We start from the raw sequence: 27,347 nt of genomic DNA, 5'->3' as shown, positions 1-27,347 counted from the left end.
GACATTAATGCAACTCTGTACTCACCAAGAACCCAGATGAATTATCCAAGAGACAGCGTAATCTACAGATGAAGTTTCGTTCCATAAAAGAGGAATTCTCTGGAGGTAGCTGCTCTGGGTTATAATATGTTGCTGACTGTGAAAAGCCATTATCACCTATATGAAAAGATCATTTAAGACTTCCTTTTAGACAAACATTTGTTCATATGATAATGGCAACTCCCTTTGTAACCAAGGTTTCAGATACTATTCTAAACAAGAATGACAGTGGGAAGTATCGCTAAGGCATAACACACTTTATAAATATCTGCCATTTGGAAAACCTCTAGATGTGTAATGCATGGCCCATTAGTATCAGTCCCCGTTACAGATAAGCACCTTTGCAGGTAGTAGGAGAGAATGCAGTGTGAAGTTTTCTCCCCAATACCTATAAACATAAACATTTCTTCATAGATATGTCTCGTAAAGACAGAAACAAATTATTTGCTAGTGCTACTAACAAATACTAACCTTGCATTATCTGTCCAGAATCTGTAGAATGTACGGGGTTCAGAGCCCAGTGAAGCTGGCGCTGGAATTCTGGTCTGTCTTCTGTGTGAATTAGTTCAAATACACTCTGGTGTATAATATCAGACTATATTCAAGAGATAATGATAGCAAAGAAAATGCTAAGTAATATTGCTGTGCTTGATTGCTACAAAGAAGATTACAATTCATCACATTTTAAGTAAGACAGTCCACTATAGTTAATGGACTCCTATAGAATTATGAAAGAAGGAAAGTTAATCCAGCAAAAAACAGTTTTTAAAATCCTTCATATTTGTTTATTAAAACTATTTATACAATTGGGAGCAAAACAAAGACCACAATATCCTTGCAATACATCCAAAAGGTGCTAAGCATATAAGCGTATCTTGAACAGGGTTGAAACTGGTCTGCTTATTTCAAATCTAACTAGAGTATGCATTTAACTGACGCAGTGCCAGCCAAAGTTCCAACAACTGGATATAAGTTAGGTAGTGCATTTCTATTGCTTAATTCGGAATCAAGATAATAAAATATAGTACCTTTTTTTTAAGGGGCTAGTCTACTAATCAAAGTCACATTTATGATGTGGACTTAAAATCAACTTTAAATCTCATAGTAAGAACATTATTTTTTGAGGGTGCTGATGATTGTCTGGAGTTCTTAATCCTTTCACAGGAGCTACAAAAACCATTTACTTGTTTTCATATTTTGTGCAATACTTGGTGACCCCTCTCCTTCTGACCTTCCTGTGTTTCACACATGTGCTTGGAATTGTTCTTCAGGCCTTTGCACTGAAAGTGAGAAGGTGGAGGGCTGGTGCAAAACAGCCTTGTGCCACCTACATACATTCACATGGAAACTTCAAGAGAGCTACTGATAGCAACTAGTGACAGAGCCCAACTCTCCATATAATCTCTCCCAGTGTCTTCATGGAGCAGTTAAATTATATGAGACAGAAGTCTGGAAGTTTGAAACAGAGGTAGTTTTTTAAATAGGCCATAGTTTCTTTATAAGAGGTTTCTCTACAGCTTCCTTAAGAGCTACCATTGTTACCCAGGGAGGTTACCATTTCTGGGATTCCTCTAGTGGCTCCATGACAAATAAATTTGCCTTTTGATACATGAAGCAGACCTGAAACTTTGAAAGTACTCTTTTATGAAAGAGGAAAAAGTGCTTACCTGCTGAAAACCCAAGTAATCCTGGATTGTAGAAGAAACATAAAATATGAGTGCATCTGACGTGACCACCAGCACAAAGCCGTTTAATGCCTGAAGATAGAACAGCAACAAGTTTAATTTGAAAAATACATTGATACTGCATGTTGAAAAAGAGGATTTAAAAATGTAATTTAATATATATTACAAGAAGCACAGGAAAAATGTTAATATAGCCACACTTATTATTCTGGCCAATACCAAACAGCAAATCAGCAGCAGAAAACCATGTTAAAGACTAAGTTTTCGATTTTCAAAGCATTTACATAAAATCTACAACAACCCCCAAGAGTGAGATTGCTAGTGCATTAGGCATGCAATACTAACATCCAAGGGTTTTATGATGTGAAAATTAAATCCAAAGTCAGATCAAAGACACTTGTGTAATAATGTTAATGTTCGATGACCATTTCATAGGAATGTTACCTTAGAAATTGCATCTAGGAAAATGTGGTCCATCATCTAATCTAACATCTACTATATCTCTTGGGAAGAGGCTTAGACCCATCTGGCTGGCTGTTTTGCCTGGGTTTTGGCAACCAATTTGTCACGACTGTTCCCATGAAAATGGAGTCGGTTTTTGACACCCAATTTGTCATGACTGTTCCCATGAAAATGGAGTCGGTTTTTTGTCTATGTTTGGGTGTCATGTGCCAGCTGCCAGCAACACTGAAGGAATCATGCACCAAGGCTGTAGCCCTGCTAGCTACTGGGTCTGCTTCATTAGTTTATTTCTTGCACGGAATGCATTCTCAAAGCAACACCCAGCAGGAGACAACTCTCCTGATCTCTGCAGTGCATTCAGGAGAAGGCGGAGTCCCTCCTTCCCCTGGCCTGCTAATTAAACATTAGCCCCACCCGAAAATGGATTCAGGACCAAATCTGGTCAGATGTCCCCCAGGTCAGATCAGGGCTCTGTGTCAGGGGGTGGGGGCTGAGCACAGCCCTCAAAACTAACAACTTACACTATTCATTTAAAAATCTCAATCTGTTTTAGTTTCTTAGATTCCCAGGCAACACTGGGCACTTTCAGGTAGTGTTACTATAAAGCATCAAAGGATTTTGCACACATTTACAGATTAAGATACACCTATGATGTTATATGCTTAATGCTTTAATTATGGGATTTTGAAAATACATATGCGGTCCAGAGCTGAGGACCTAAAAACCTGTAATTCAGATCCCAACTTACTAGTTTAAGCCCAAAATACTAACATTCGCTCTGGACAGTGTTTTAAAGAAGCTAGGAAATTAAATTATGTAAATAAGTAAAATGAGCAACATAGTGTGTATTTAACAACTTGCTTGGTTGTCATAGGTGACAAGGAAATCCGTACAGGCCAGTGAGTGGGCTGGCAGAAGATGGACAAATTTCTCCTAGCCTGTCAGTTTAGTATTTGTGCTAAAGGTTGAAGAAGGAAAGTCTTTTCCTCTGTGACGAGGACATAAATGCACTAGACTGGTGGAAGAGGGGTGGGCCATTCCAGTTAAAGCTCCTTTGCCAGTTAAAGCCAATAATTTTATTAGCCTGTATTTCCATGAAGAAGGTTCTCCCTGTTCTGTAGCAAAAACTGAAATACAGGCCATTAGCTGACTAGTGTATTTTTATTTTATTTTTTACTAGACTAGTAACTTTTGTAGGCTTACTTACAAGGCTTAGCTAGTAAACAATGATTTTCTGGCTCAACCCATTATACATAGTAAGGCATTATGTTCTAGATCTTAGAAAAAGATTAAAGAAAAGCCTGAAGTGGTAACTGGAATAGATGCAAAGTTTTTGCTTATGCTTCTATTGATGAATGTAGTAAATTAAACCCATGTTCCAAGATTATTTCCCACAGAAATTCTTTCAACATAACCACAAGTACCTGTAGTAAAAGTTCTCCTTCAAGCATGGTCTCTCTAGGTTTAATAGTTCTGCCGCTTTCTTGAATGCCATTTCTGTCAGACTTTGCAGAACTGGATGATTTTAGTGCAACTGCAGAAAAATAAAAATGTAACATTTCTGTGAACAAATTATCACTTGAGTTGATTAACACGAAATACCAAAAAAGTACTATTTCTAAAACTACATATTCTGGAAATGCTTATTTAAGATAGAAAACTCCAAAAATAACAGAGTAAGTATAATTCTAAGAGCTATTATCCAATGCTGCAACACTGATAGGATTAAGCTTTCTCACAAAGGAATTAATTCTTGTATTTGCTCCAGTTCTTACTGCTACAAATTCTCATGTCTTATATATAATTTTTAAAAAAATAAAAAACTTTGCAATCATTTGAAGAATAAAACATTTTGCATTATTAATTTCATATTTAACAGGGAAAATGAAGTGAACTGTTTTTCATTTTAAGGTTTTATAATTCTGAAGATATACGAAACTGCTTTGGCAATAATTAAGCTATAAATGAAAGGAAGAGTAAAGAACACTGATTGGAGAATATTGATCACAAGCTCAAGAAGCTGTGACCACATAGCAGAATTTCACTGAATGGTTGGGACTGGGGGTGGGGAGACAAGGAAGCATGCATGCTACAGATATGTTCACTGCATTTTGAGGGCAAACTGCCATGAAACACATGAATTTGCTGATAGAAACACTCGCACAGTCTTTCTGGCTGCCTGGAACTAGTATTGTGGTTTTCTGCTCTGTGACCTGATTTTCCCTGCCTAGGAAGCTACAATTTTCAAGAATTATGTATATTTGATTTTTATTTGACTCCTATTTGCATTTTTGGCAATACATAAATTAAGACCATCTTAAAAAGAAAATACGTAGGCAGCTCCAGCCTTCGTTTAAGCACATGCTTTTTTATATATAGAAGGGTCAGTTCTCTAGTTTTTGTCACTAGGTCATGTTGTTTTGGTGCAGTGTGTTCTCTTGTTCTCCACCCAGAATGAAGCATCAAATGCAGGTTTGCAGAACAATAAATCCATTCTCTTCAAGCCAAGCTCCGTAGAAGGAAGGTGACATGGAGGTGTGGGGTGGGGGGGAAGATCAGAAAGAAAATAAAATAAGACCTAGCAGCTTCCTTGAGGAAGGCCCCAAACAATACGCTATGCAAAGTTTCAAAGTCATGGGACTCCACTTAGTGTGTAGTCTGAGTCTCAGGCTCTGGCTTCCTAGAGACCTAAATGCCAGGTCTGGGAATGCAGCTTCCCTAGCTTTGCTTCCTACTATGCAGTCCTAAAATAAAGCCAGAGATCGTGAATGAAGTGGATGCTCCTCTATGAGCAGGCCATTGCCCTTCTCTCACCACCATTAGATGAAACGTATTTGAAAGTGAGAAGAAGCATGTCACCGGTGAGAAGGTGGGGAGGGGTATTACTCAGAAGGGTGGTGGGAATGGGAGAGACCTGGAGAGACCTGGTCTGAACAAAGACATTGGATTCTTATCTCATTATACATGACTAAGCCATTTTTCACCTTCTCACCCCTTGCCTTTTCCTGTAAGACCTATTGCAGTCGTTAAGAGTCGTCAACAGGCTCATCTCAGCTATCTGCCAATCACCCATTCCCACCACCCTTCTGAGTAATACCCCTCCCCACCTTCTCACTATATAGAAGGATCTGGCAACTTCTGTTTCAGTGTATCTGAAGAAGTGTGCATGCACACAAAAGCTCATACCAAGAACTAACTTAGTTGGTCTTTAAGGTGCTACTGGAAGGAATTTTTTTATTTTGACTATGGCAGACCAACACGGCTACCTATCTGTAACTGGAACCATTCAAAGGTTTTTCTGGGTCTCACCCTTGGCTTTACAGATAAATATTTGGCTTTGAACCCAATTATAACTCAAATACATAAAAAATCATTAAGCCCATTTCACACTCCCACTAGTGGATTGAAAAAGGCCAAGAATTTTCTGCACATAGCCTGGTTTTCTCAAAAATTAAAACTCAAGCGCATTAAATCCAATCTGCCAGTTCAAGCACAAATATTTTAGATAGCTTACAGGCTTACTAAATTCTACTACACACTAATAGAATACCACCACTGTTAGTAAGAAACAATAGCAGTCTACTGCAAACAAAGGCATATTATAATCTACTGAACAGAGTTACACTGAATTTTTCAACTGCAATTTTCTTAAAGCATTCTATCACAGGAAAAAGATGTGCCCTTAACAGTCATAAATTGTTTAGACATTCTGTGAATGGCATTTTGTGCCACTTTAAATTCAAATCTGTTTCTCTGCATACAAATATCCATGGTCGAGAGGGGCAGATACAGGAGGCAGGATATCTAAGTAGGTTGAGAAATGGTACCTGAAAAAAGTTTAAGAACACCAGTGATCTTCACTGACCCCAAGCAAAATAACTTTTTCACATTTAAAGTATCTGTTTGATTACCACTGAGGCTAAGGCTACCAGCACAAGCTTCTCTATTTCCCAATCATACTGTAGTCTCAAACCATCCATCATTCCCTAGTCATTCATTAACTTGGTATGGTAATGGAGGATGGACTTAACGTAAACACAAAGCAAATGAAAACAAATAATTATTCCTCTTCACTGTAGTCTGTGTCAGTGGTCAGTGTGCATGTGTTTCTCTATTTTGCCACCTTCGTAAGGTCTCATGTGCACACATACTTGAAGATTTCAGGAGATTTTGTCACTTGTTTCTTATCAAACCTCTTGGGCATGCAGGTGATGGTTTTTATCATCTGTGGGATACCTTTTCAAACTTTGATTTTTAAACTCAGGGAAATTTGAAAAGCAATGTGACATGCTTTCAGTGTTAAGGGCACCTGAGTGCATACGTAAGTCCTTTTGTAGCTTCTAGCTTTGAAGACAAAGAAAATGATTTAATCTTGGTCTGTATTAAAGAAAACTAAAGTACTTGTATTATACTGTGATATTGTACTGTGACTGAATGATGCAACTCCAGAAAACTTATGAAGTAAAAAAAAAAAGTTAAAGTTCATATTGAAAATTACAAAAACTGTACGTAGTATGCAGCTTTAGTGAATTCTAATATAGGGTGCTTATTTAGCATTTATAATGCAATGGTGTGGTTTTTTATTATTTTATATTCCTTGACAAAGAAAGTACTTGGGCTAAGGGGGTGGGGTGGAATGTGGTCCTAGAAAATGAAAGCGAAGTTCTGGGAAACACTGGCATAGAATATTTCACGTTGGTGGCTGAAACTAAACCTTGCTTATATTATTTGCCATTCTGAAGCTGACTTCTTTTGATGGAGATAAGCTTAAGAACAGTAACAAGATTAAGTACAAAGAAGCACTGGCTGAAAGAACAGAGAACAGATGAAGATTAGATACATCAAAAGCTGTAGAAATATTGTTCACAATACTAAGACCAGTGGCCATCCCAGTCAAACATACTGTACTTCAGAGGTGCCACTTACAAGCACGTTGCTTTAGGATAGAACAAAAAAACCAAGGATGAGAAATGTTGCCTAGTGCCTGACATTAAGGAAGACAGGAACTGTCATACACAGAGCTTCAGTCTTCTCTACACTGTCTGGTAGCAGGTCTCCTGTGCTTCCCTACTTGGAAATACTGGGGATTGAACCTGGGTCCTTCTACATGTAAAGCAGACGTTCTACCACTGAACTATGGTCCATTGTATGATCACTTATTCTGCCGTTGCTGAGAATCCAGATGAAGACCTTAGGGTAAAACCTGTCATTGATATTTGTGGCTGCTACAGTTTCCACAACTTCATTTTTGCAACGTGCCCATTGTCAGATGGCATTCACCATACGTTCATCTCCAAAAACTGATGATACAAAACTGTATATGGTACACAATTGGTTATGTGTGTGTACATATCCCCCACCAGACCTCCACACCTAATATGTGAACATCAGAAACTGACTGGTCCTTTAACTGTGTGGAACCCTGCTCACTATAACAACTAGTACAGCACAACTTATGATTCCACAATGCTGAAGGCAGTGCATCAACCATATATTGGGGCAAACTGTGCTTTACACCACTCTGCTTATTGTAGTGCTCAGGCAGCAACAACAGAATGTTTATCAAACTCTTGAAGGACCACCATTCGTGACTCGTTGAGTGGGTTTGGCTGGTTGGGTTATACATAGAGGCCAAAACAACACTGATCTTACCTAATGTCCTACCACTGAACTACAGCTCTTGATTGTGCTACAGTTTTCTTAGAAGCTGCTGCCAGGATGGGAGCAGCCGCTGTGACCATATAACACCAATCCAAAAAGATTTACATTGGCTTCCAGTACGTTTCCAAGCACAATTCGAAGTGTTGGTGTTGACCTTTAAAGCCCTAAACAGCATTGGCCCTGTATACCTAAAGGAGTGTCTCGACACCCATCGTTCAGCCCAGACACTGAAGCTTGCAGTTCTCTCAATGCGAGAAGTGAAGCTGCAGGAAACCAGGCAGAGGGCCATGCCTGCCCTGTGGAACACCCTCTTGTCAGAGGCCAAGGAAATAAACAACTACCTGATGTTTAGAAGATATCTGAAGGCAGCCCTTTATAGAGAAGTTTTTAATGTTTTATGTTTTACTTTGGCTTTATAATTTGTTGGAAGCAGCCTAGAGTGCCTGGGGCAACCAAGTGCCATATAAATAATAAATTATTATTATTAGAAGTGAATCCCACAATGTTCAGTGAAGCTTATTCTCAATTGTAGTAATAAATGTCTTATTTTATATTTTTAAAAATAAATCACAATAACAACATGGCTGTTCCAAATAATGCCAATGAAGATAATCAATTTGCAATGAACTTCCAAAAGTTAAGTAAAAAGGAGGGGTAGAAAACATTTTAGAATACCGAATATTAAGTTGTTGATGGTTGTTTACCAGCTTATGTTTATTTCAGGAGACTGACTTCTCTTTCAGATTTGGTAGCTGACAAAACAACACTGAAATGTCAGAACCACTACATGCCATGATACAGAAGCACTTTAAAATTATACTTTCAGTGAAAACACATATAAGATATAAGCACAGAATTGTAGTGTTGGAAAGAGTCCCAAGAGTCATCTAGTCCAGCCCCCTGCAATGCAGGAATCACAATTAGATCATACATGACAGGTGGCCATCTAACCTCTGCTGAAAAACCTCCATGGAAGAAGAGTCCATCATCTTTTCTGGGAGTCAAACAGCTCTTATTGTGAGAAAGTTATTCTTGTTTATTCAGAATCTTCTTTCTTATAACTGATTCAGGTTCTAGTCTCTGGAGCAGGAGAAAACACAAACTTGTTCTATCCTCCATGTGACAGCTCTTTAGATATTTAAAGATGGCTACCATATCGCCTCTCAATCTCCTCTATCACAGGCTAAAGGTAAAGGTACCCCTGCCCGTACGGGCCAGTCGTGTCCGACTCTAGGGTTGCGTGCTCATCTCGCTTAAGAGGCCGGGAGCCAGCGCAGTCCGAAGACACTTCCGGGTCACGTGGCCAGCGTGACGAAGCTGCAGCTGGCGAGCCAGCACCAGCGCAGCACACAGAAACGCCGTTTACCTTCCTGCTAGAAAGCGGTACCTATTTATCTACTTGCTCTTAGGGGTGCTTTCGAACTGCTAGGTGGGCAGGAGCTGGGACCGAACGACGGGAGCTCACCCCGCCGTGGGGATTCGAACCGCCGACCTTACGATCAGCAAGTCCTAGGCACTGAGGTTTTACCCACAGCGCCACCCGCGTCCCTCACTTTCACAGGCTAAACATACCCAATTCTCTCAACTATTTCTCATAAGGCCTGGCTTCCAGACTAATCTGAAAATCTGCTCTTCTCCTTAGCTAATTAAACAACAATAATTTTTGTTTTATGGAAGAGAACTCTATCTGAAGTGGGGGGGGCACACAACAGGCTGAAGAAACAATAGGAAGAATGGAAAAGGTCAAAGTTTTCTACTTGCTGCTCTTCAAGGAATAGTTTTTGAATGCAGTTAAGGGTGAACACACTGTATATATTCCACATCAAGGCGGCATTTAACAAGACGTGACAAGCAGGCAATGCCTGCACACTTCATCCAGACATAGTATTTTTGTGGCTCTTTAAATCTAATCATTTCAACTTCAAAAAATGGTTAGAATTTCAAAAGATTAAAAAAAGTTAAAATACAAATTCTGTCTTGAAATACTTCAATTTTCTAAACAAAATAATTAAACCAGCTTCAAATTAAGAACCCGCCCCCCACTACAGAAGATATAAGATTGTTCAAATATATGCTCAGTTTAAAATAGGCGGAGGATATACTGGCTGAGAAAGCACCCTGGGAACAGAGTTTAAGACTCACCATCTAAATATTTAATAAACCGCCAACAATATGAATGAGACTGTACAAGACTCATCAAGAAAGCTCATAACCTTAGCAACTGGCAACCTGAAGGGCAGGCTGAAGGGCAGCCACACCATACAAAAGATGCTTTGGGAAAACAGCTAGAGTTAATTCTGGACCCCTCCCCCATTTAATACCACCACAAGAAAAACATCTTGACTATAGCAGGCTTTGGGGAAACAAGGCACTTAGAAAAGGCTTCACACAATGCAAAACAATGATTCATTTGCAAATTATAGCAACTTCCAAATTTCAAGTCTCCTAAATAAAGCAAATCCTCATAAAGATCTTTATAAGACATATGCTCACAATAGTATCCAAAATATTATCTGTTTTTAGAGGCATTTCCAATGAGTGATTAAATGCCATTTAACAGATGACTGAAAACATTCAGCACTTAATATACAAGAAAAGGCTCTAGTCCATCATTTCATTTCAAAAAAGGAAAAAGGAGATCTTTAATTTTTGATTGCACCTACGGTGCAGTGCATCAGATATTCCGTACAAATGTTTTAATCTGTAATAGCTTCTGTTTGGAAAGGAAAAACTAGTTTCCAGGGCATTGGTTAAACAGACACTTTTGAGCATTTTTGTGTGGATGCAGATGCCTTTTGAAAAGCTATAATTATATAGCATAGTCCAAGTTAGCAGGTGTTCCCTTAGTACAAGACAATAAATTATTAATCCATAGTTGCATGTGAGGGGGAAAGGCTTTGTCACTGTTAAGAAGGTCGTTGTTTCTCAAGCCTCACCCCCAGCATGACAGGAAAGTTATAATATCTTACAGCACAACTGCAGTGTCCCTGAAAGCTTGAAGAAGTAAAAGCTGTTTAAATCATGAACTGGCATACAAAGAAAATCAATCTCACTACTTACTTAATGGATAGGTGCAGGGAAAAGATGCAGGAAGCTGACATTTTTTAAAAAACCAGGAAGTCACATTTCTCACTGAACCTGCTCACCACATGCCCCCAAACTATGCAATTCTCTTCCAAATGGGATGGGGCGGGGGAGAGATCATCCTCACATCTTACTGTGGCCACAGGTAGCCGGCAAGACTTTGAATGAGGCAGTTGCTGCACCATGAATTCTCCATGTCTCTCCGTCACACTGGCACCCTCCACACACATGCAAGGAAAAAGGACAGCCATTGCCCAAAGGGCCCAAATACCAGTGGCATCTCAGGTTTGGTTGTTCACATGTGGTGAGGGGACCTGAAGGAGGACTAATGCCTACTACTCTCTTCCTAATGAGGAGGACATAGTATCTGAGCAGATATTGTGATGGCTGGCTTTTGTCACAGTCTAGCAACAGATAAAGAAGAACAGTCCAGGATCTGAAGACAGGAAGAGACTTGATGTTCAGTCCCTGCCATTAAGGTGTTCAAGAGAAAACAGACTACAAATAAGGAACACTGTTGGAGAACCTGGCTTGCTTTTCCACACTTCAGTCACCAGGATCTGGACATTTTACTAATTAGAATTGAAAAATAATGCCTCAGTGTAAATATGAGTATGCTGAGTTGTTTCCAAAGATGAAATAAGTCATTGCGGACTCTTAAGCTATGCACTGGAGTCTTTGCAGAACTTCATATTGGTGACTAAAGGCTTTAATTCCTAGATCTATCCGCTTTGGAAATTCTGTTCTAGAAATGTAACCACACACTAAGTGGTACCATTTCCATACATGCAAGCAGATCAAAGGTTTTAAAATTGCCTTCAGAATCTACCACAAAATTATAACTGTTCAGGAAATGGGCTCTGGCTACTAGAAATATTCACTATTTAACACCATCTGTAAATGTAAATAGTTTCTCCACGATTATGTCCATATCTAAATAGGATCTTCAGAAAAACATGTTGCATTTTGATGTGTGAGTTTTTCTTCTGATGGCAACTTTTACAGTACTTTAACTCAAACAAAAAATAACCTTTCTCTACAGCATAATTAGAAAAGCATACAAATGGGGGAGGGGTTAACATAGTTTTCACATACATTAGGCAGAAGTCAGCACTGCTTGGCCCTTATCCTTAAGACAGTAAGAACTCAGCAATTATACTTAGATTTATTTGACTTGCATTGCAAATAAAACTCTACCCATCTCGTTAAAAAGCTCAAAAATAAAAACCTTTCCATTCTGTCTTTTTTCTACATATTTTTGGCAAGTCATATAGGAAGCTGTCTCTTTTCTAGTATAACATATGTGCATTTTTGTAATGTACTACCGTCCAAGCATGCTCAATTTTTGTTGTGCCAAAATGACATTATGAATTTTGAGAATTAGGGCAAATTCATACAACATGCTAAAATGAACAAGAAAAACAGTCGTGAAGTTCAATACAATAGACAACATCCATGTGAATTTCTAGCTCAGAAAAAAATAGTTACTTGGCAAAAAGCCTTAAAGCTTTAGGTACTTTAGATAACCAACACTTACCTCATTAGATTACGAAGTATGTATATACTATGAGTCTTTCAGATTGATTAAAATTTTCATCAAAATGCAACGTGTGCACCTTTTATTAATTTTTGGAAAGGAAATCAATTTGAACCTACAAGCCTGCAGTGTCATGCATCTCACCCCTTTAAGATGAGGTTAAACAAAAGTTGCACACAGTAGGATCCTTACAATTTGCCAGAAGAAATAACATTCACAGTGGCAAAGACTGATCTGTTTCATAATTATGCATTTTATTCATTCCAGATGCTTACAGAACTTGAGATTTGCATAAAAGTGGGAAATATACACCACAGTGCTCTCACTAGAGATCGAAGTGTTTATGCAAATCTTAAATTAGCATGTAAAATTCAGTAAGTAAGTGTACATCATTATGAATGTTGTTGATTCTCCTATTGTCCCTTTCTGATTTAGAACATAATTGTTTAAGGCATTTCTATCAGATGCTAGGGGCTCAGGAAACATTACTGTTCTTTTGTTCAAGAGAATTTCCACCAGCTAGTAACCTCTAATCCTCAGGCAGCCACAAGGTCATTATGAAATCCTAAGTGATTGATGTCAATGAGTTTTATTCTTCACTAACTGTAGATTAAGATGATCTAGGCTACTACTCTCTTCAGCAAGTGTGCACTGGGTTAGAATAATTTTGGCCCAGACATTCAGGACTTGGTGTGAACCATGGACAAGTCCTGCCACTGGAATTCTTTTTATTTTATGTTATAATTTTTATTAAATTTTCTGTTTTACAATTTCTAATAGACATTGTATATACAGTACTTTAAAATATAAAAACTGGCAGAAAGTAAAAGATGCAAAGTTCCTTATATTTCAGCAGACTGTAGCGCCACATGCAAAAAATAAATGAATTTGAAACATTTAAACGTAAATTTGTAATTGTCTGAATAACAATACCTTAATATATAATATATCTTGTATAATTTTATGAAAAATCCAGGTTATACACAATACATTCAGCTATTTTTGTCTGGCCATTTGTTTTGAGCTTTCTAGGATTCTAATTTTATCTATGAACACATAAAGTTCTGCATACTTAGGGAGTCCAAGCATGAGGAATGCACTGTCTTATTTTTGGGTAACCCTGTTTCATATCCAAACAAATCACCTTTGGTAGCTGAATGACTTATTTGAATGAATGACTGCCAGTATATGCCTACTTTAACATCTAAGATTATTTACCAAGCAACTATTCTTCAGCTTGTGCTTCATGAGAGAATTCACAAAGCAGTGTTTGTTTTTGCAAAAATGGAGCATTTGTTTATATAGGGGAAACATATTATGTTATAAATGGCTTTAACTGTAAACATCTACAAAGCTCCGGCATGTAAGAAAGCCTTACTTCCTTACCGGAATTCTGATGAAATCAAAACAAGAAAACAGGAATTTCTGTGAGAAACAAGGTGTAGTTGCTGAGTCATGCAGAAGAATCTGATCTTAAAAATATGCTTTGCATTGAATTCTCACTTAAGCTACACAAAGGATGTTCTAACAGTAGCATTAAACTCAAATTCTTTACAAGTCTTTCATGTTTATCAAGGCATTCATTAACTCTTTGGTACCTGATGAATGTGTGGTGTCTTAAACTAAGGCAGAATATTTGGAATATCAGTAAAATAATGTTTCTTGCAGCAATTACTAAAACCGCGTTTTCATTTGTACAGTGGTGCCCCGCAAGACGAATGCCTCGCAAGACGGAAAACTCGCTAGACAAAAGAGTTTTGGAGGTGCTTCGCAAAACGAATCTCCTATGGGCTTGCTTCGCAAGACGAAAATGTCTTGCGAGTTCCTGTGGTTCCCCCCCTTTTTCTAAGCCGCTAAGCTGCTTATCAGCTGATCCGATAAGCCGATAAGCCACTAAAAGCCACTAATAGCGCTAATCCGCTAATCCGTCAATGGGCTTGCTTCGCAAGACGAAAAAACCGCTAGACAAAGAGAATCACAGAACGGATTCTTTTCGTCTTGAAAGGCACCACTGTATTAGAATTTGGCAGAGACATATTGGCTACTGACTAGCCCTTTAAACTCATGTCCCATGTACTTTTGAGCAATACAAACACACTTCTTAAAAACAGATTAATCTCATTAAATGTTACACCAGCCTTGGATTTAAGCACTCACATGGAAGCCATAGGTGACAAAAAATTTCATGCAGGTGAGTGAGCTTGTATAAATGCCATTCTTGTTAGCATACCACATATCTAGGCTGTGTTAAGTTTGAAAAAAGACATTTTTGATGCTGTGTTTTTGCAATTTGAAGCCCAACTATCTCCCTTCTTTAAGCAAGTCTTGATGCGAGGCCAGATGACTTATAACATACTGGCATCAAGTCTTGGTTTCAAAACATGGCTTATTCTGAAACTACAGCTGTCTGAATTTGGGCATAACTGAGAACTATCGATAATTTAAAAGGAGTGAATGCCTCCATTCTCCTCCTCCTCACCATAAAAGGGGATGGATGGGAATAAAGTAAGCCCAAGACTCATGCACCAGTGGAAAAGTGTGAACAGATCCCTCAAATATATAAAGGCACTTTATATAGCCACATAACAATGACCACATATGAAGTCTACAGCCGCTGACCTGCTATCTTCTTTGAGAGAAGAATTCAACCTGCTAACTACAAAGGAAATGGACAACAGGCATTCATTAACTCTTTGCTAGTGAAAATCCCAAGCTTGCAATTATTGTACTGGACACTTGAGTAAACAGGGAACTGAAAAACTGCAGCCTCAGTGAGCACATGACATCCACTCCCTGTTATTTCTAGGAACTGCTTTCTCAGTGTATTGGAAAGAACACAAAGGTGTCACCTCAGCCCTGTGTTACCAGAAAGTGTGCAAATATATTATTTCAGTCTTTAGGAGAATTCTTTTCTAGTTGGGAACAGACTGAGAGACTGAATTGCTCAAGGCCATCTAAAAGCACACACTGTTTGAAACCAAAAACCCCTGGAAAGACACTGCAATACTAGAATTCCATGCTATATAAAAATATAGCACACATTTGAAGCAGTGATCATAAAGGGAAAATACATTGCCCAAAGTATAGATTGAAAGCACAGTTACCAAATATGTACAGCCTTGAGACATTAAGAAATTATTTCAATACGGGTAGCCTTGTTACCTCCTGAGTTTGCAGCAAAAACAATCAGAGTGCTGTGACATCTTAAAGATTCACCACATTTTCAGAATAGCAGCATTTTAGGAAAAGGAAAACTAAAATTTTCTTTATTGGTCTCTAGATTTTAAAATGAAGGCTGCTCAGTCTCTACTGGTATACTTAAGACTACAATCCTATACCAAATCTGAGAGGGAGCACCACTGAACTCAAGGGCACTCACTTCAAAGTACACAAGCATAAGATTACAGAGATAATATTATTCAGATTTTTAGTATGAATACGTACTGTGGCTTTCTGAATTGCGTTACAAGCTATGTTGATGTCATGTAGACAAAAAAGCAAATAAACAGTTCTCTCTTGGGAGAACAAGCCATTTGAAGTTTTAAAAGCTTACAATAAATTGTATTGTAATTTTCAGTTTAAGTTTTGTATTAAAACACAATATGTGATTTCTAGCTCTCATTTAATGGTTTACAAAATCTTTAAACCTAGAATTCAGGCTTTTGGCTGCTCATCATTTAAAGAAGAACTAATTGCTAATAAAAATCTAAAAGCTGACAGAGAAATGCTATTCATTTTGGAGTAGTCAATACGAAGACTACTGAAGAATGATGTTTTTCCCCATCTTTAGCACTGATTTTACATATCAACTGAACTAACACGACAGGACAGGTTTAACATCTATTTTTAACAAGTTTTATGTGCCTAGCCCTAGCTTTAGGAAATCTGAGATAATTAAACATGAAGTTAAAAGCTAAGCACAGGTAAAAAGAACTCCCACAAAATGTCAGCACATACCCACAGAAAGTACATATCCGATTACCTAGTATCCTTAAATACAGCCTATTTTCCAAAAGCGCAGCACAACCCTTTTAAATAAAGAATGATTTAACTCAATAATTCACTTACTGAAACGCATGATAATCCCTCCTAAAATTTTGTTTGCATTCATCACATTCAAATGCTGTGCCTCTAGCCCTGGAGTAAATTTTGAAACATTGACTAGAATGTAGCCCTTGGATCTAACCAAAAGAAATGCAAGACAAATGTCTTATTTTAAATGTCATATTGAAATGGAATTTTTCAGCATTCTTAACATTTGTAAAGGCAATTGTGTTGAATCCAGAGAATGCTTTTAGCTCCACCCCTGACGATGTATCACCTTCCAACAACTCTGTGTTGTGTTCAGCCAATGCATGAGCAACCAATTGCTCATTGGGGTTCTTTACAATGAAAGGGGCAAAGCTAAAAGCATGCCCCTGCTCCAGATTAAACCCAGCAATCCCCTACATGCGAGAAATATATAAGTAGGACTTTATTCATAACTAAATGCCATAGTTCAGATAACATATTAAGCTAAGGTAAAGCCACAAGCTCCAGTTTGCAATCACACTCTTGCAACACAAGAATGTTAAATCTTTATACAGTATACTGGAGGTTTTAAAAAAACTAAATTTTAGGAAAAAATAACATGTATATACTAAAAAGAAGTTATGCACCACAAAATATAAATAACCTGCAATGTAGACATTTATGCAAATCTGCTTAATTTAACTGTTCCTCAGTAGTGACTCAATGATTTTGAGTGTTTCAGTCCTGAAAAACAGCTGCTTAAACTATACATCTTACATGAACAGTAAGTAGGTGACATATTCCAAGCCACATGTGAACTGTATATAAAATAGATACCTTCAGAGTTTACACATTTTTAATAAGATCATTAGAATAATTCTTTGGTTATGTCTAACTAATCGACTTCCAAAATGGATTATTTAAACACAGAAAAATGCAAGTGTTTCTTTTGGAGAGGGAGACTATTGTTATAGCAAATTCTTGGGTTTCCTTTCAAATGCGATTATATGATTGCACGTTTATATTTTACTTTCCTCAGGAATTCACACACCCCTCATTTGTATCCTGTTATTCACTTAGCATTTCCCTTCACATCAGTTAACTGTTAACATGAGCCTAGGAGATGCAACTCCCCATCACAATATGCATTTCTACATTTAGCAGATATGTTAAGAAACAAGTGCTTTTACTTGGTGCTGTATCTAGAAGAACCTGATCCTTTTGACAAACTTCTCTTCCTTTCACTTGTTCTTCTATGTTTACTCTCTTAGGCAACATCATGATTAGCAAGAGCAGGGGAGGAGAACAAACAAAGGAAGCAAGTACATGGCTGCCAGTGCACACTTTCTTAACCTCACGGGTTGCCTCTGAAAAAAGCTGCCACTACACTGTAGTCTAAAGAAGCAGGACATATTGGAAACAGTTGTCATTACAACTGCATGGGGTGGGGATGGGCGCAGAAGAAAGACGAGAAGCCAGAAGTACACAACACAGACATGGCTTTGTTCTGATATCCAAAGTGTGGGAAGTCAAATGATAAGCATTTCTAAAGCAGTTTGCTTGTTTAGGCACAGCAGGCTTTATACTGCAGGCATGCAAACTACATGTAGAGACTTCTGCGCATGGTGTGTGAGAAATTAAGGGAAGTAATAATTTAATAGATCAATGTCTCCAGAGATAGAGGATGTCCGCCACCCCAGGGGGAAACAATCAGGTTCTGGTTTACAGTGAAAAGTTTAGGATTTTTCTACTAGTTGCTTAGTGTCTATTGATAGATTAGAGTTACATCCCCAAACTGCTATATCGTTTGGGAACTATGGGTGGATCTGTACATTCCTGGTGTTTTCAAAGCCCAGCCACTGCTTCCTTGTCTGGCAATTTGTAATTTGTGGTGCAACTGGATTTCTGTTCTCTTTCCTCCTGCAACTCTCACCCACCAATTGTTTTTCTCCCAGCTCAGGTTCCAGACCCTTGCTTGTGATGAAAACTGCTAGCTGCGGGGAAAGTAACTGATTTAAAAGTTTATCTGCTAAATGACATTTCTAACTTTCTGTAATTTTGCCCTGATATGATTATGGTATACTATCAGTTATTAGTTAATTAACTACCTAAGACTGGAGAACTTGCACAAAGGCAAATATCCAGCTGTGTCTGTTAGTTAACAGAACAGGCACCAGGACTTCCCCTTCCCTTCCTCTCCTTTCCCTTATAGCCCCACCCACACTTGGGCGACATCATGGTTAGAAAGAGCAGGGAAGGAGATCCTTTAGGGTTGGAGATCCTCTGGAGAAGATTTGTAGGACTGCAGGGGAAATGCTCCAATATAAAAAATCCCTCACCCTATATTTTAAAGCCAAGGCATCCCAAACACTGTTTCGCATGTTTCCACAAAGTGTTTCACAAAGCAGCAATCCCTATACTGTTCAATTCTTTAATTACCATGCAATGTGGTGAACACAAGATCCATTATGCTATCATATGACTAACTTAAGTATACTTAACGGAGCACAGTAAAGCACAGAGAAATTGTAAGGGAGAAAAATATCCACTTTCATACCAGATACCCTTGCATTGGCCCATCAGCATAACTATAACAGAGTTTGGCCGCTGAAACACTTTTACATTCTAGAGGTTAACATGAGTCCTCTAATGGGTACTAATCAGTTTAGGTTTTGAGTGTTATAACTTGCATATTTCCTTGAGTCTAGAAGGAACAGCCAGTCCAACTCCCTTGGAATTTGATCTCATGGATCCCCATTTGTTAAAATTATAGTGGCTGCATTCTGCATTATATGTGGTTTTCCAGTTCCCTTCAGGGCCAGCCCCATATACAACAAATTACAGCAATCCAATCATAAGGTGACCAGTCCATGAAGCACATAGCCAGACTATTCCTAACCAGCAATGGTTATAGCTGCTAAACTAGACAAAGCTAACAGAAAGCACTACCAACCATATGGTGGTTGGATTAATAGCAGCCAGCCCATTTCTTCATCCTGGGGGCAGAGAGATAGCTCACTTCTTTGTTAATATGAACATGTATAATGAACAGCCAAATATGCAGTATTTGACAATGCTCCACAGGTCACATTCAGTAACAGTGAAATTATGATCAACACACTTCCATGTTCAGGCAATAGTTCCTTGTAGTCAGATTAGGGCTGGTTTTTTTCCATATCATGCCTCAGAAAATATTTGCATGAGGAAAAAATGTGGGGTGGGGAAAATTCTGCAGGCTGATTAAGACTATTTTAAAATTTTAGTTAAAAATAGGTCTTTCAAAAGGAGTGCAACTCTTTTTTATTATTCTTACCGGCACACTTGGTCCTTCAGTACTTTAGTTTAGTGTTTTTTTGGAGAGAGAAAAGCAGCAACAGCATAAGACTAAAGTTACAGTACACACATTTCATAGTCAGTTGTGAAAATAAACTCAAATTTCTTACCATCAAAGAAACTTTTGGCTCGTAGGTAACTAACGCTGAGCCTAAGCACAGACAGTTTATCCAGCTTGGCAATAACATCCTGAGGGAATGGCAGGAGACTAGCCAGGCGATCCAACTCTGCATTCAATCGATCTCTATGCCTCTTCGATGGATTAGACTTGGCTCCTTCAGGAGGTGAAGGTTTCACTCTGCCATAGTAACAGAACATAGTATAAAGTCACATTTTAAAATAACTATACATTTAAATACATTCTCATTAATAAAGCTTTTATTGGGGCTCACACAATATTTTAATTCACACATTTCCTGAATAGTTCTGTCACTTCCATTAAGGTGATGAATCCCCAGCACATTCTTCCTTTTAAAGAAATTCTCTCCATTCAAATGGAAGCTGTGAAAAAGGACCGGGGAGCTAGAAAATGTTATTCTGACCCACTCCCCCAAGGTTTGGGGATTTAACAACTTCCAAGTATTTTATATATACTGCTCTGTGGTCATTTGAAATTGCAAGGTTGAAATCTGCAGAATTACACTGAAAGTCACTTACACAAACAGCTTATGAAATAGGGTAGTCTGTACATAGTTGCATTTTAAAGAGCCACCCACACAGCAAGGTTCATGTGTGAATTGGGTCACAGGACCAGTGGTTTGAATTGTTCCCAGTTAGTTAAGAACTTGCTTTGTTGAATGTCGAGCACATTATGTAACCATACATAGATTTTATGTATTCAATGCAGAAAGTCCAGTTATCCTACCTAATGACACTATTTTAGGACTGCCCTCTGAAGTAACCATGTTTTAACATATCTAACTCAATAAAGTCTGAGCCAAGCAAACCTCAATGATCAGGGTCTTCCGTCAAGTGGGTAATACCATAGAGAAGGATTAGGTATGTGAGTCCTAAATTATTTAAAGATCAATCCACATCCTGTCCTACAATCTTTCAGGATTTCCTTTTTATTCCAAAAAAGGAACAATACTTTTATGATTTAAATGAAAAGAAGGATCGCACTGTTTCCTTCTTAGTGATTGTTCCACCCTGCTTGTTCAGCAACCCTTTTTCTTTAAAAATGCTAAATTTGCTAATTGTAAACATACAATTTTTCAGCTTTAAATTTTTATTAGCTTTTTCTTAGATGTTAGATCTATTTACTTCACATGCCAGCTCCCTTGCTGCCCAACAGCACCATTCTGTTTCTTATTTGGGTCTCTATGCTATCATCTATGCTCAAAAATCTCCATTTTGTCTGTAAAGGTGAGCTGACAAGGTCAATAAGTAGCACAAAATGAATTTGCTGTTCCTGCTGTCATACATTGCTGAAATGGAAAAGGAAGGAAGCCAACATGTATGCACTCGCCTGGGAACTCTCAGATTTGCTAAAGGCTAATTTTTCTATGCTCCCCTTTTCTGTGCTCCTCCAAGATAACACTGTATCACCATTCAACTGGCTACTGGGAACAGAGCTCTTTGGTTACGTTAGTAAACACTCCTTTTGTAAATGGGGATAGTCATTCATCCTTCTTTTGTTCACCAGAAAATCTTACTTCCAGTGACTGCCTTAACCTTTTGTTTTTCCTAAGCCTATAACTGGTTATAGACTTCTGCACTCAGGGAGACCTGACAAGATCTCAGAAGCAGTATGATTTCAGGAGAGCTGTCTTGTTAAAATAAATTCATCCCAATTGTCTCCTAGAGCTCTTGGTTTTGTGTATCTGTCTCTGCACTCTTCATCCAATGGCCATTGACTGTTAAAGCCTTATCACAGCTAAAGAAAGGCTTTTTCTTTTTTGGATTTACCCTGATGCTAAGGACATCTGCTAATTTTGACATGTTTTCTTGCATATCACAAAGAAGGAAAAGCATAACTGTCTCTCCTGCCCCGCCCTGCCCCCAGCTTCCCAATCTCTGCTCGCTTCAAGCCTCGCTCCATCCTGCTCCCTCAAGCACTGAAGCAGCACTTAGTCCCACTTGCACCTCTCTTTCTCTATGGCAGTCTCCAAAGTTATCTTGCCTTACTTTCTCAATAGAAACCCAATTTTGGTTAGGGGGAACCTCTGATCTCATCTCTGTTGCTAAGTATCTTATGAGAGAAATTCTCTACCTGGACTGTTGCAAAACTTCTGTGGTTGAAATGCTAATTCCTGAGTCAGCTTTACTGGACCAACAGAAACCTGCCCTCCAGCAGAAAAGAGCCAGGTCCATAGACAGAAAAGTTTTCAATGGAACTAGAGTTAAATTCCCCCTGCTGATTCAAGTTCCAGAAGGGCTGAATATTAGTAAGTAGGTTTCTGATGTGTAGAAAGATGAATGTCCAGAACAAGTGTGGCAACACCTCCTCACAAAACAAAACAAAACAAAACAAACAACAGCAGCAAGTTTGAAGATACATACAAGCATCACTATGCAGCAAATGAGTATTTGAAAACAGCCTGCCAAGAAATCCCACAAGATTAGAAAGCAAATATGTCACCAGAAATGCACCAGGATTAGTTTCAAGACAGGTGACAAAGCTAAAATTAAAGCTTGATAACTATGTCACTCTAGGTACCCTTCCTGAAATAATGGCATAACATCATTTCAATACTGTCTCTTTTACAGAACATAGCAAAAGGTTCCATCCAGTTGCCATTACCATTAATTCAATTCTACACAACATTTTAGACAAAGAAATAATAATAATAATAATAGTTATATTTCTTTATACTCTCCCATTTTCCTAATGGGACTCTAGGTAGCTTAGACAAGGAAATGCAGCAAAAATGCAAATATAGACCAGATCTTATGTGCAATTGTTTATTATCAAGAAACAATGCAAAAAATAAATCCACAGTTGTTCCCAGACATGGGTTAATTATTGTTATCCAAAAAATAGCTAATCCAAAAAAGGGTTAGCTATTTTGTATATACGGTAGTTTGATACCTGAATTATTAGTTCTCAACATATCTGCTAACACCTGTATCTAAAAGGCAGACACATAATGTAACGTAAGTAAAAGGTAAAGGGACCCCTGACCATTAGGTCCAGTTGTGACCGACGGGTTGCGGTGCTCATCTCACTTTATTGGCCAAGGGAGCCGGCATACAGCTTCCAGGTCATGTGGCCAGCATGACTATGCCGCTTCTTTCTTTCTTTTTCCAAATTTTTTTTATTGGTTTTCCAAATTTATAACTAAGCCGCTTCTGGTGAACCAGAGCAGCACATGGAAATGCCGTTTACCTTCCCGCTGGAGTGGTACCTATTTATCTACTTGCACTTTGATGTGCTTTCGAACTGCTAGGTTAGCAGGAGCAGGGACTGAGCAACGGGAGCTCACCCCGTCGCGGGGATTCGAACCGCCAATCTTCTGATTGGCAAGTCCTAGGCTCTGTGGTTTAACCACCCGCATCCCCGTAACTTAAGTACTCTGATTTAAAGTAGTAGAGTTGCAGCAGTTTCAATGTAAGTAGTTTGGTTTAAAAACTGGTTACGACAATTTGTCTACATTATCGAATAATGCATTTGGTTTATTCATTATTACCCTTAAAACCATATTTTGGCCTTGTTCCAGATTGAAAAACACGTGGATTTTCATATAATAGTTGGAGTTGCTTTTAACAAAGAAATGTTACAAGAATAATGATCCATGTGTCTAGTGCTAGTTAAGAAAAACTATTTTATAAATTAGTCTGTGTGTAAATTTAACATCTCCTTGCTGTCTTGAAATGCTTTAGATTTACTGAAATGCTTTGGCTTCCACCACACCAATAGCATGGTCCCTTACCTTCCTTGTTTTACTGGTGTGGCTGCCTGCCTTTCCTCTCAGTCCCACCCCCTTTACTTTAAACACACAGTGTTTTCAGTGAACTTTCAGTGAAAGTTGACAAAGTTACTCTTTTTCCAGTTTTGCATCAGACCAAATTACATGACTAAAACATTGTGCAACTCAAAACTGTCAGTAGCCTAATACAAAGCAAGCTGCTCAAAGTTGGATTATGAAAACCTAAAACAGGGTCTCTTAGTGTCTACACAATAGGGAGAAGACAAAAACTATAGGGAGAAAACTGATCAAGCAGAAATCATAGTAGGAACTGGCCAGAGGAAATTCATCCTAATTTCAGAAGTCTTATCCTTAACAATGAATGAAAATATTTTGCTTCTTGTTCAATTCAATAGGTTTGTCACTCTGGTTAAGTGCTTGAATTTTAAATTTACACATCCCTTGTTAATGAATTAAAATAGGTTCTTTCCACTCTCTTGATATCTGCTAACAAATAGCAGGATACTCTACTGCAAAGATAACACTGTTATTTCCCCTCTCCTTTTGAGATCCAGAATTTGCATTCCAACAGAATACCATGGTACAAAACAGTGTAGAGTAAGGAGTGTCACCTTTATATTTTTGGGGGGCTTTCAAGATTTAAAACCAGCTTTCTTCAACAGGAAAATAAAGATTCAAGAGTTGGCCAATGATGGTGAATGGCTGTTAACGGTCAGAAGGTTTGCAGTGGGCTTATCTGTAATTTTAGGTTGACCGCAATACCTCAAGGGACGCCCCTCTCCATATACACCTACCCAGACCCTGAGAGCATCCTCCGAGTCCCTTCTTTGTGTGCCTCCTCCATGAGAGGTCCGGAAGGTAGCAACACAAGAATAGGCCTATTCTGCAGTGGCTCCCCATTTGGGGAATGCTCTCCTCAGGGAGGTTTGGTGGACACCTTCACTATACACTTTTAGATGTCAGGCGAAAACATTCCTCTTTAACCAAGCCTTTGGCTGATTGACATCCAATGTCCTATTAAAATGTGTTGTAGAATAATAATAATAATAATAAATTTTTATTTATATCCCGCCCTCCCCAGCCGAAGCCGGGCTCAGGGCGGCTAACAGCAATAAAACAGTACAAAAGTGCAACATAAACAACATTCTAAAATCATTCATTATAAAAATTAATTAATTCAAGCCACTTCCTGGGCAGCCACTAGCAACCATTGGGCCAGAGCTCTGCGAAGATTGCCGAGGGAGGGAGTCAGGCTGTGCCCTGGCCAAAGGCCTGGTGGAACAGCTCTGTCTTGCAGGCCCTGCGGAAGGATGTCAAGTCCCGCAGGGCCCTGGTCTCTTGTGACAGAGTGTTCCACCAGATCGGAGCCACAGCCGAAAAAGCCCTGGCTCTAGTTGAGGCCAGCCTAACTTCTCTGTGGCCTGGGACCTTCAAGATGTTTTTATTTGAAGACCGTAGGTTTCTCTGTGGGGCGTACCAGGAGAGGCGGTCCCGTAGGTACGAGGGTCCTAGGCCGTATAGGGCTTTAAAGGTTAAAACCAGCACCTTAAACCTGATCCTGTACTCCACCGGGAGCCAGTGCAGCTGGTATAGCACCGGGTGAATGTGATCTCGCAGCGAAGACCTCGTAAGGAGTCTCGCTGCAGCATTCTGCACCCGCTGGAGTTTCTGGGTCAGTCTCAAGGGCAGCCCCACGTAGAGCGAGTTACAATAATCCAGTCTGGAGGTGACCGTCGCATGGATCACAGTGGCTAGGTCAGGGCGAGAGAGGTAAGGAGCCAACTGCTTAGCTTGGCGGAGATGGAAAAATGCCGCCTTTGTTATAGCTGCAATCTGCGCCTCCATGGAAAGGGAGGTGTCGAAGATTACACCCAAACTCTTAACGGACGGTGCTGGCACTAATTGCGCCCCCGCAAGAGATGGGAGTTGCCCCCCCAATCCCATATCGCCCCGTCCCAGCCACAGGACCTCTGTCTTCGAAGGATTTAGCTTCAACCGGCTCCCACGCAACCATCCAGCCACAGCTTCCAAACATCTGGTCAGTGTGTCTGGGGCCGATTATTGGGTTGTCATTGTTTATATTTGCATTATGTCTTTTATATTCTAATTTTATGTTGTGAACCACCCTGACATCTACAGATATATGGGGCTATACAAATTTAATAAATAAATAAAATTTAAATATCCATAAAAAGAACCAAGGCCATGTTTAATCAATGGAATACATCTCTTCTCTGGAGTAAGCAATTATGTTAAACCTATTTCACTATAACACGATATTAAAATAAATGTTTTAAGAATATATACTCTCTTTTTTAGCCAAAACAATACTTAAAATGTATCATTCCACTGTGACATTTAATAAAAGAACACTTCTCAGATTACACAGAATTCCAGGAATATTCCCAGTTGCACACTGTTTAAAGCTCCCCAAATCTGAACTGTTTTAAGTTCTATAGGCAGTTTATAGTGGAAGTGTTTTGCTTAACTTAAGTAAATCACTCTTAGATAGGCACCAGACAATTTTCAGAAGAGCAGGGAAAAAATAAGCCAATTAAATATATTTCTCAGTTGTAAAAGGTTTACAGCTTTCCTTTAGCTAGTAGACAGGTAGTCCAATGCTATGTAGAAGTTAACCCTACTGAATGTAGTGAGACTTACTCTAAGGCAAGTGCATATAATTCTCACAGCTTAAACAAGTATTGTTATAGACTTCCTGGTATTTATGTAATACAGTATTTTATTCCATTCTGTAATATTGTATTTCAACACTTGAGGGGGTGGAAGAGGTTATACATATTCAGTTCAGATATGCAGAAGATGCTGTGCACATGTAAAACACAGCAGTTGATATATTAAAGTAAGGAACCTGCATGGACAGAATCCTATTCTATTCTTACTGACTCAAGTGATTTCCAAAAACGTTAAAAAAATTATCCTTAAACATTCTATCACTATTGTTCAAGGCCTCAATCACCTGCTTTCAAATGCTCCAACAGATAAAAGGCAAAAAGAAAATGGCTTAATAATTTTAATGTTATGTGCCCATAAAAGCAAGCCCAGAAGGAGCCTGGGTTTCACTTTCTCCTCCTCTATTATTGGAGATCTGCTGTGGTCAATACAGTATTAAGTAGAATTACACATCAGGTCATGCACCCAGAATAATTAGGGGGTTCTTCATACCTTTTAACCTGTGTTACGGTTTTAGACTTCTTAGAAGTTCTTGTAAGTTTATGTTAAATCTGCTGCAACTCGATTTTTTATGGGCAGTGCCAATCCTGAATGTATTGGATTTGTGACCATTATGCTCATTTGCCTTCCATAGCAGTAACTCTCTGCTGGATGGAATATTAATTGCCTCTGGTCTATTTTTTTGGGAATCCTGCAACATGTTTTTACTCTGCATTGGAGTTCTGCTCTGGCTCAATATTGAGTAGAATTCCATGACAGTGTTATGGTGATCAGCAAGTGAAAGGTGTCCACTTATTTACTCATAAAATGCTTATACCAATTTATGCTGAGAATCTCTTAAGTAGTTCACAATAAAGGAGGGGTCAGCAAGGATTACCCGCCATGGGCTGGATCTCTTCCATGGAGATCGTCCGTGGGCCGGACTGGCGCAGCACGACGCCGGAAATTGCATCTGCGCATGTCTGTGGCACCGGA

General features: G+C 38.8%; 1 protein-coding gene across 1 annotated transcript in view; it reads right to left on the bottom strand.

Annotated features, from left to right (window-relative positions):
- The window catches only part of AHR (aryl hydrocarbon receptor), a 47,445-nt gene that overhangs the window by 14,656 nt on the left and 5,442 nt on the right, over positions 1 to 27,347 (bottom strand). Inside the window, exons 2-6 of the mRNA XM_083467995.1 lie at positions 19,923 to 20,110; positions 3,611 to 3,720; positions 1,707 to 1,796; positions 511 to 634; positions 26 to 156 (exon numbers count right to left, since the gene is read on the bottom strand). Of these exons, the coding sequence (XP_083324121.1) occupies positions 26 to 156; positions 511 to 634; positions 1,707 to 1,796; positions 3,611 to 3,720; positions 19,923 to 20,110 (643 nt within the window). The remainder of the gene's footprint in view (positions 1 to 25; positions 157 to 510; positions 635 to 1,706; positions 1,797 to 3,610; positions 3,721 to 19,922; positions 20,111 to 27,347) is intronic.

Source organism: Podarcis liolepis, assembly GCF_965112155.1.
Source record: "Podarcis liolepis genome assembly, chromosome: 12".
Classification (NCBI taxonomy): Eukaryota; Metazoa; Chordata; class Lepidosauria; order Squamata; family Lacertidae; genus Podarcis; species Podarcis liolepis.
The sequence above is the reverse complement of the archived record's forward strand: the minus strand, read 5'-3'. Positions and strand labels throughout refer to the sequence as shown.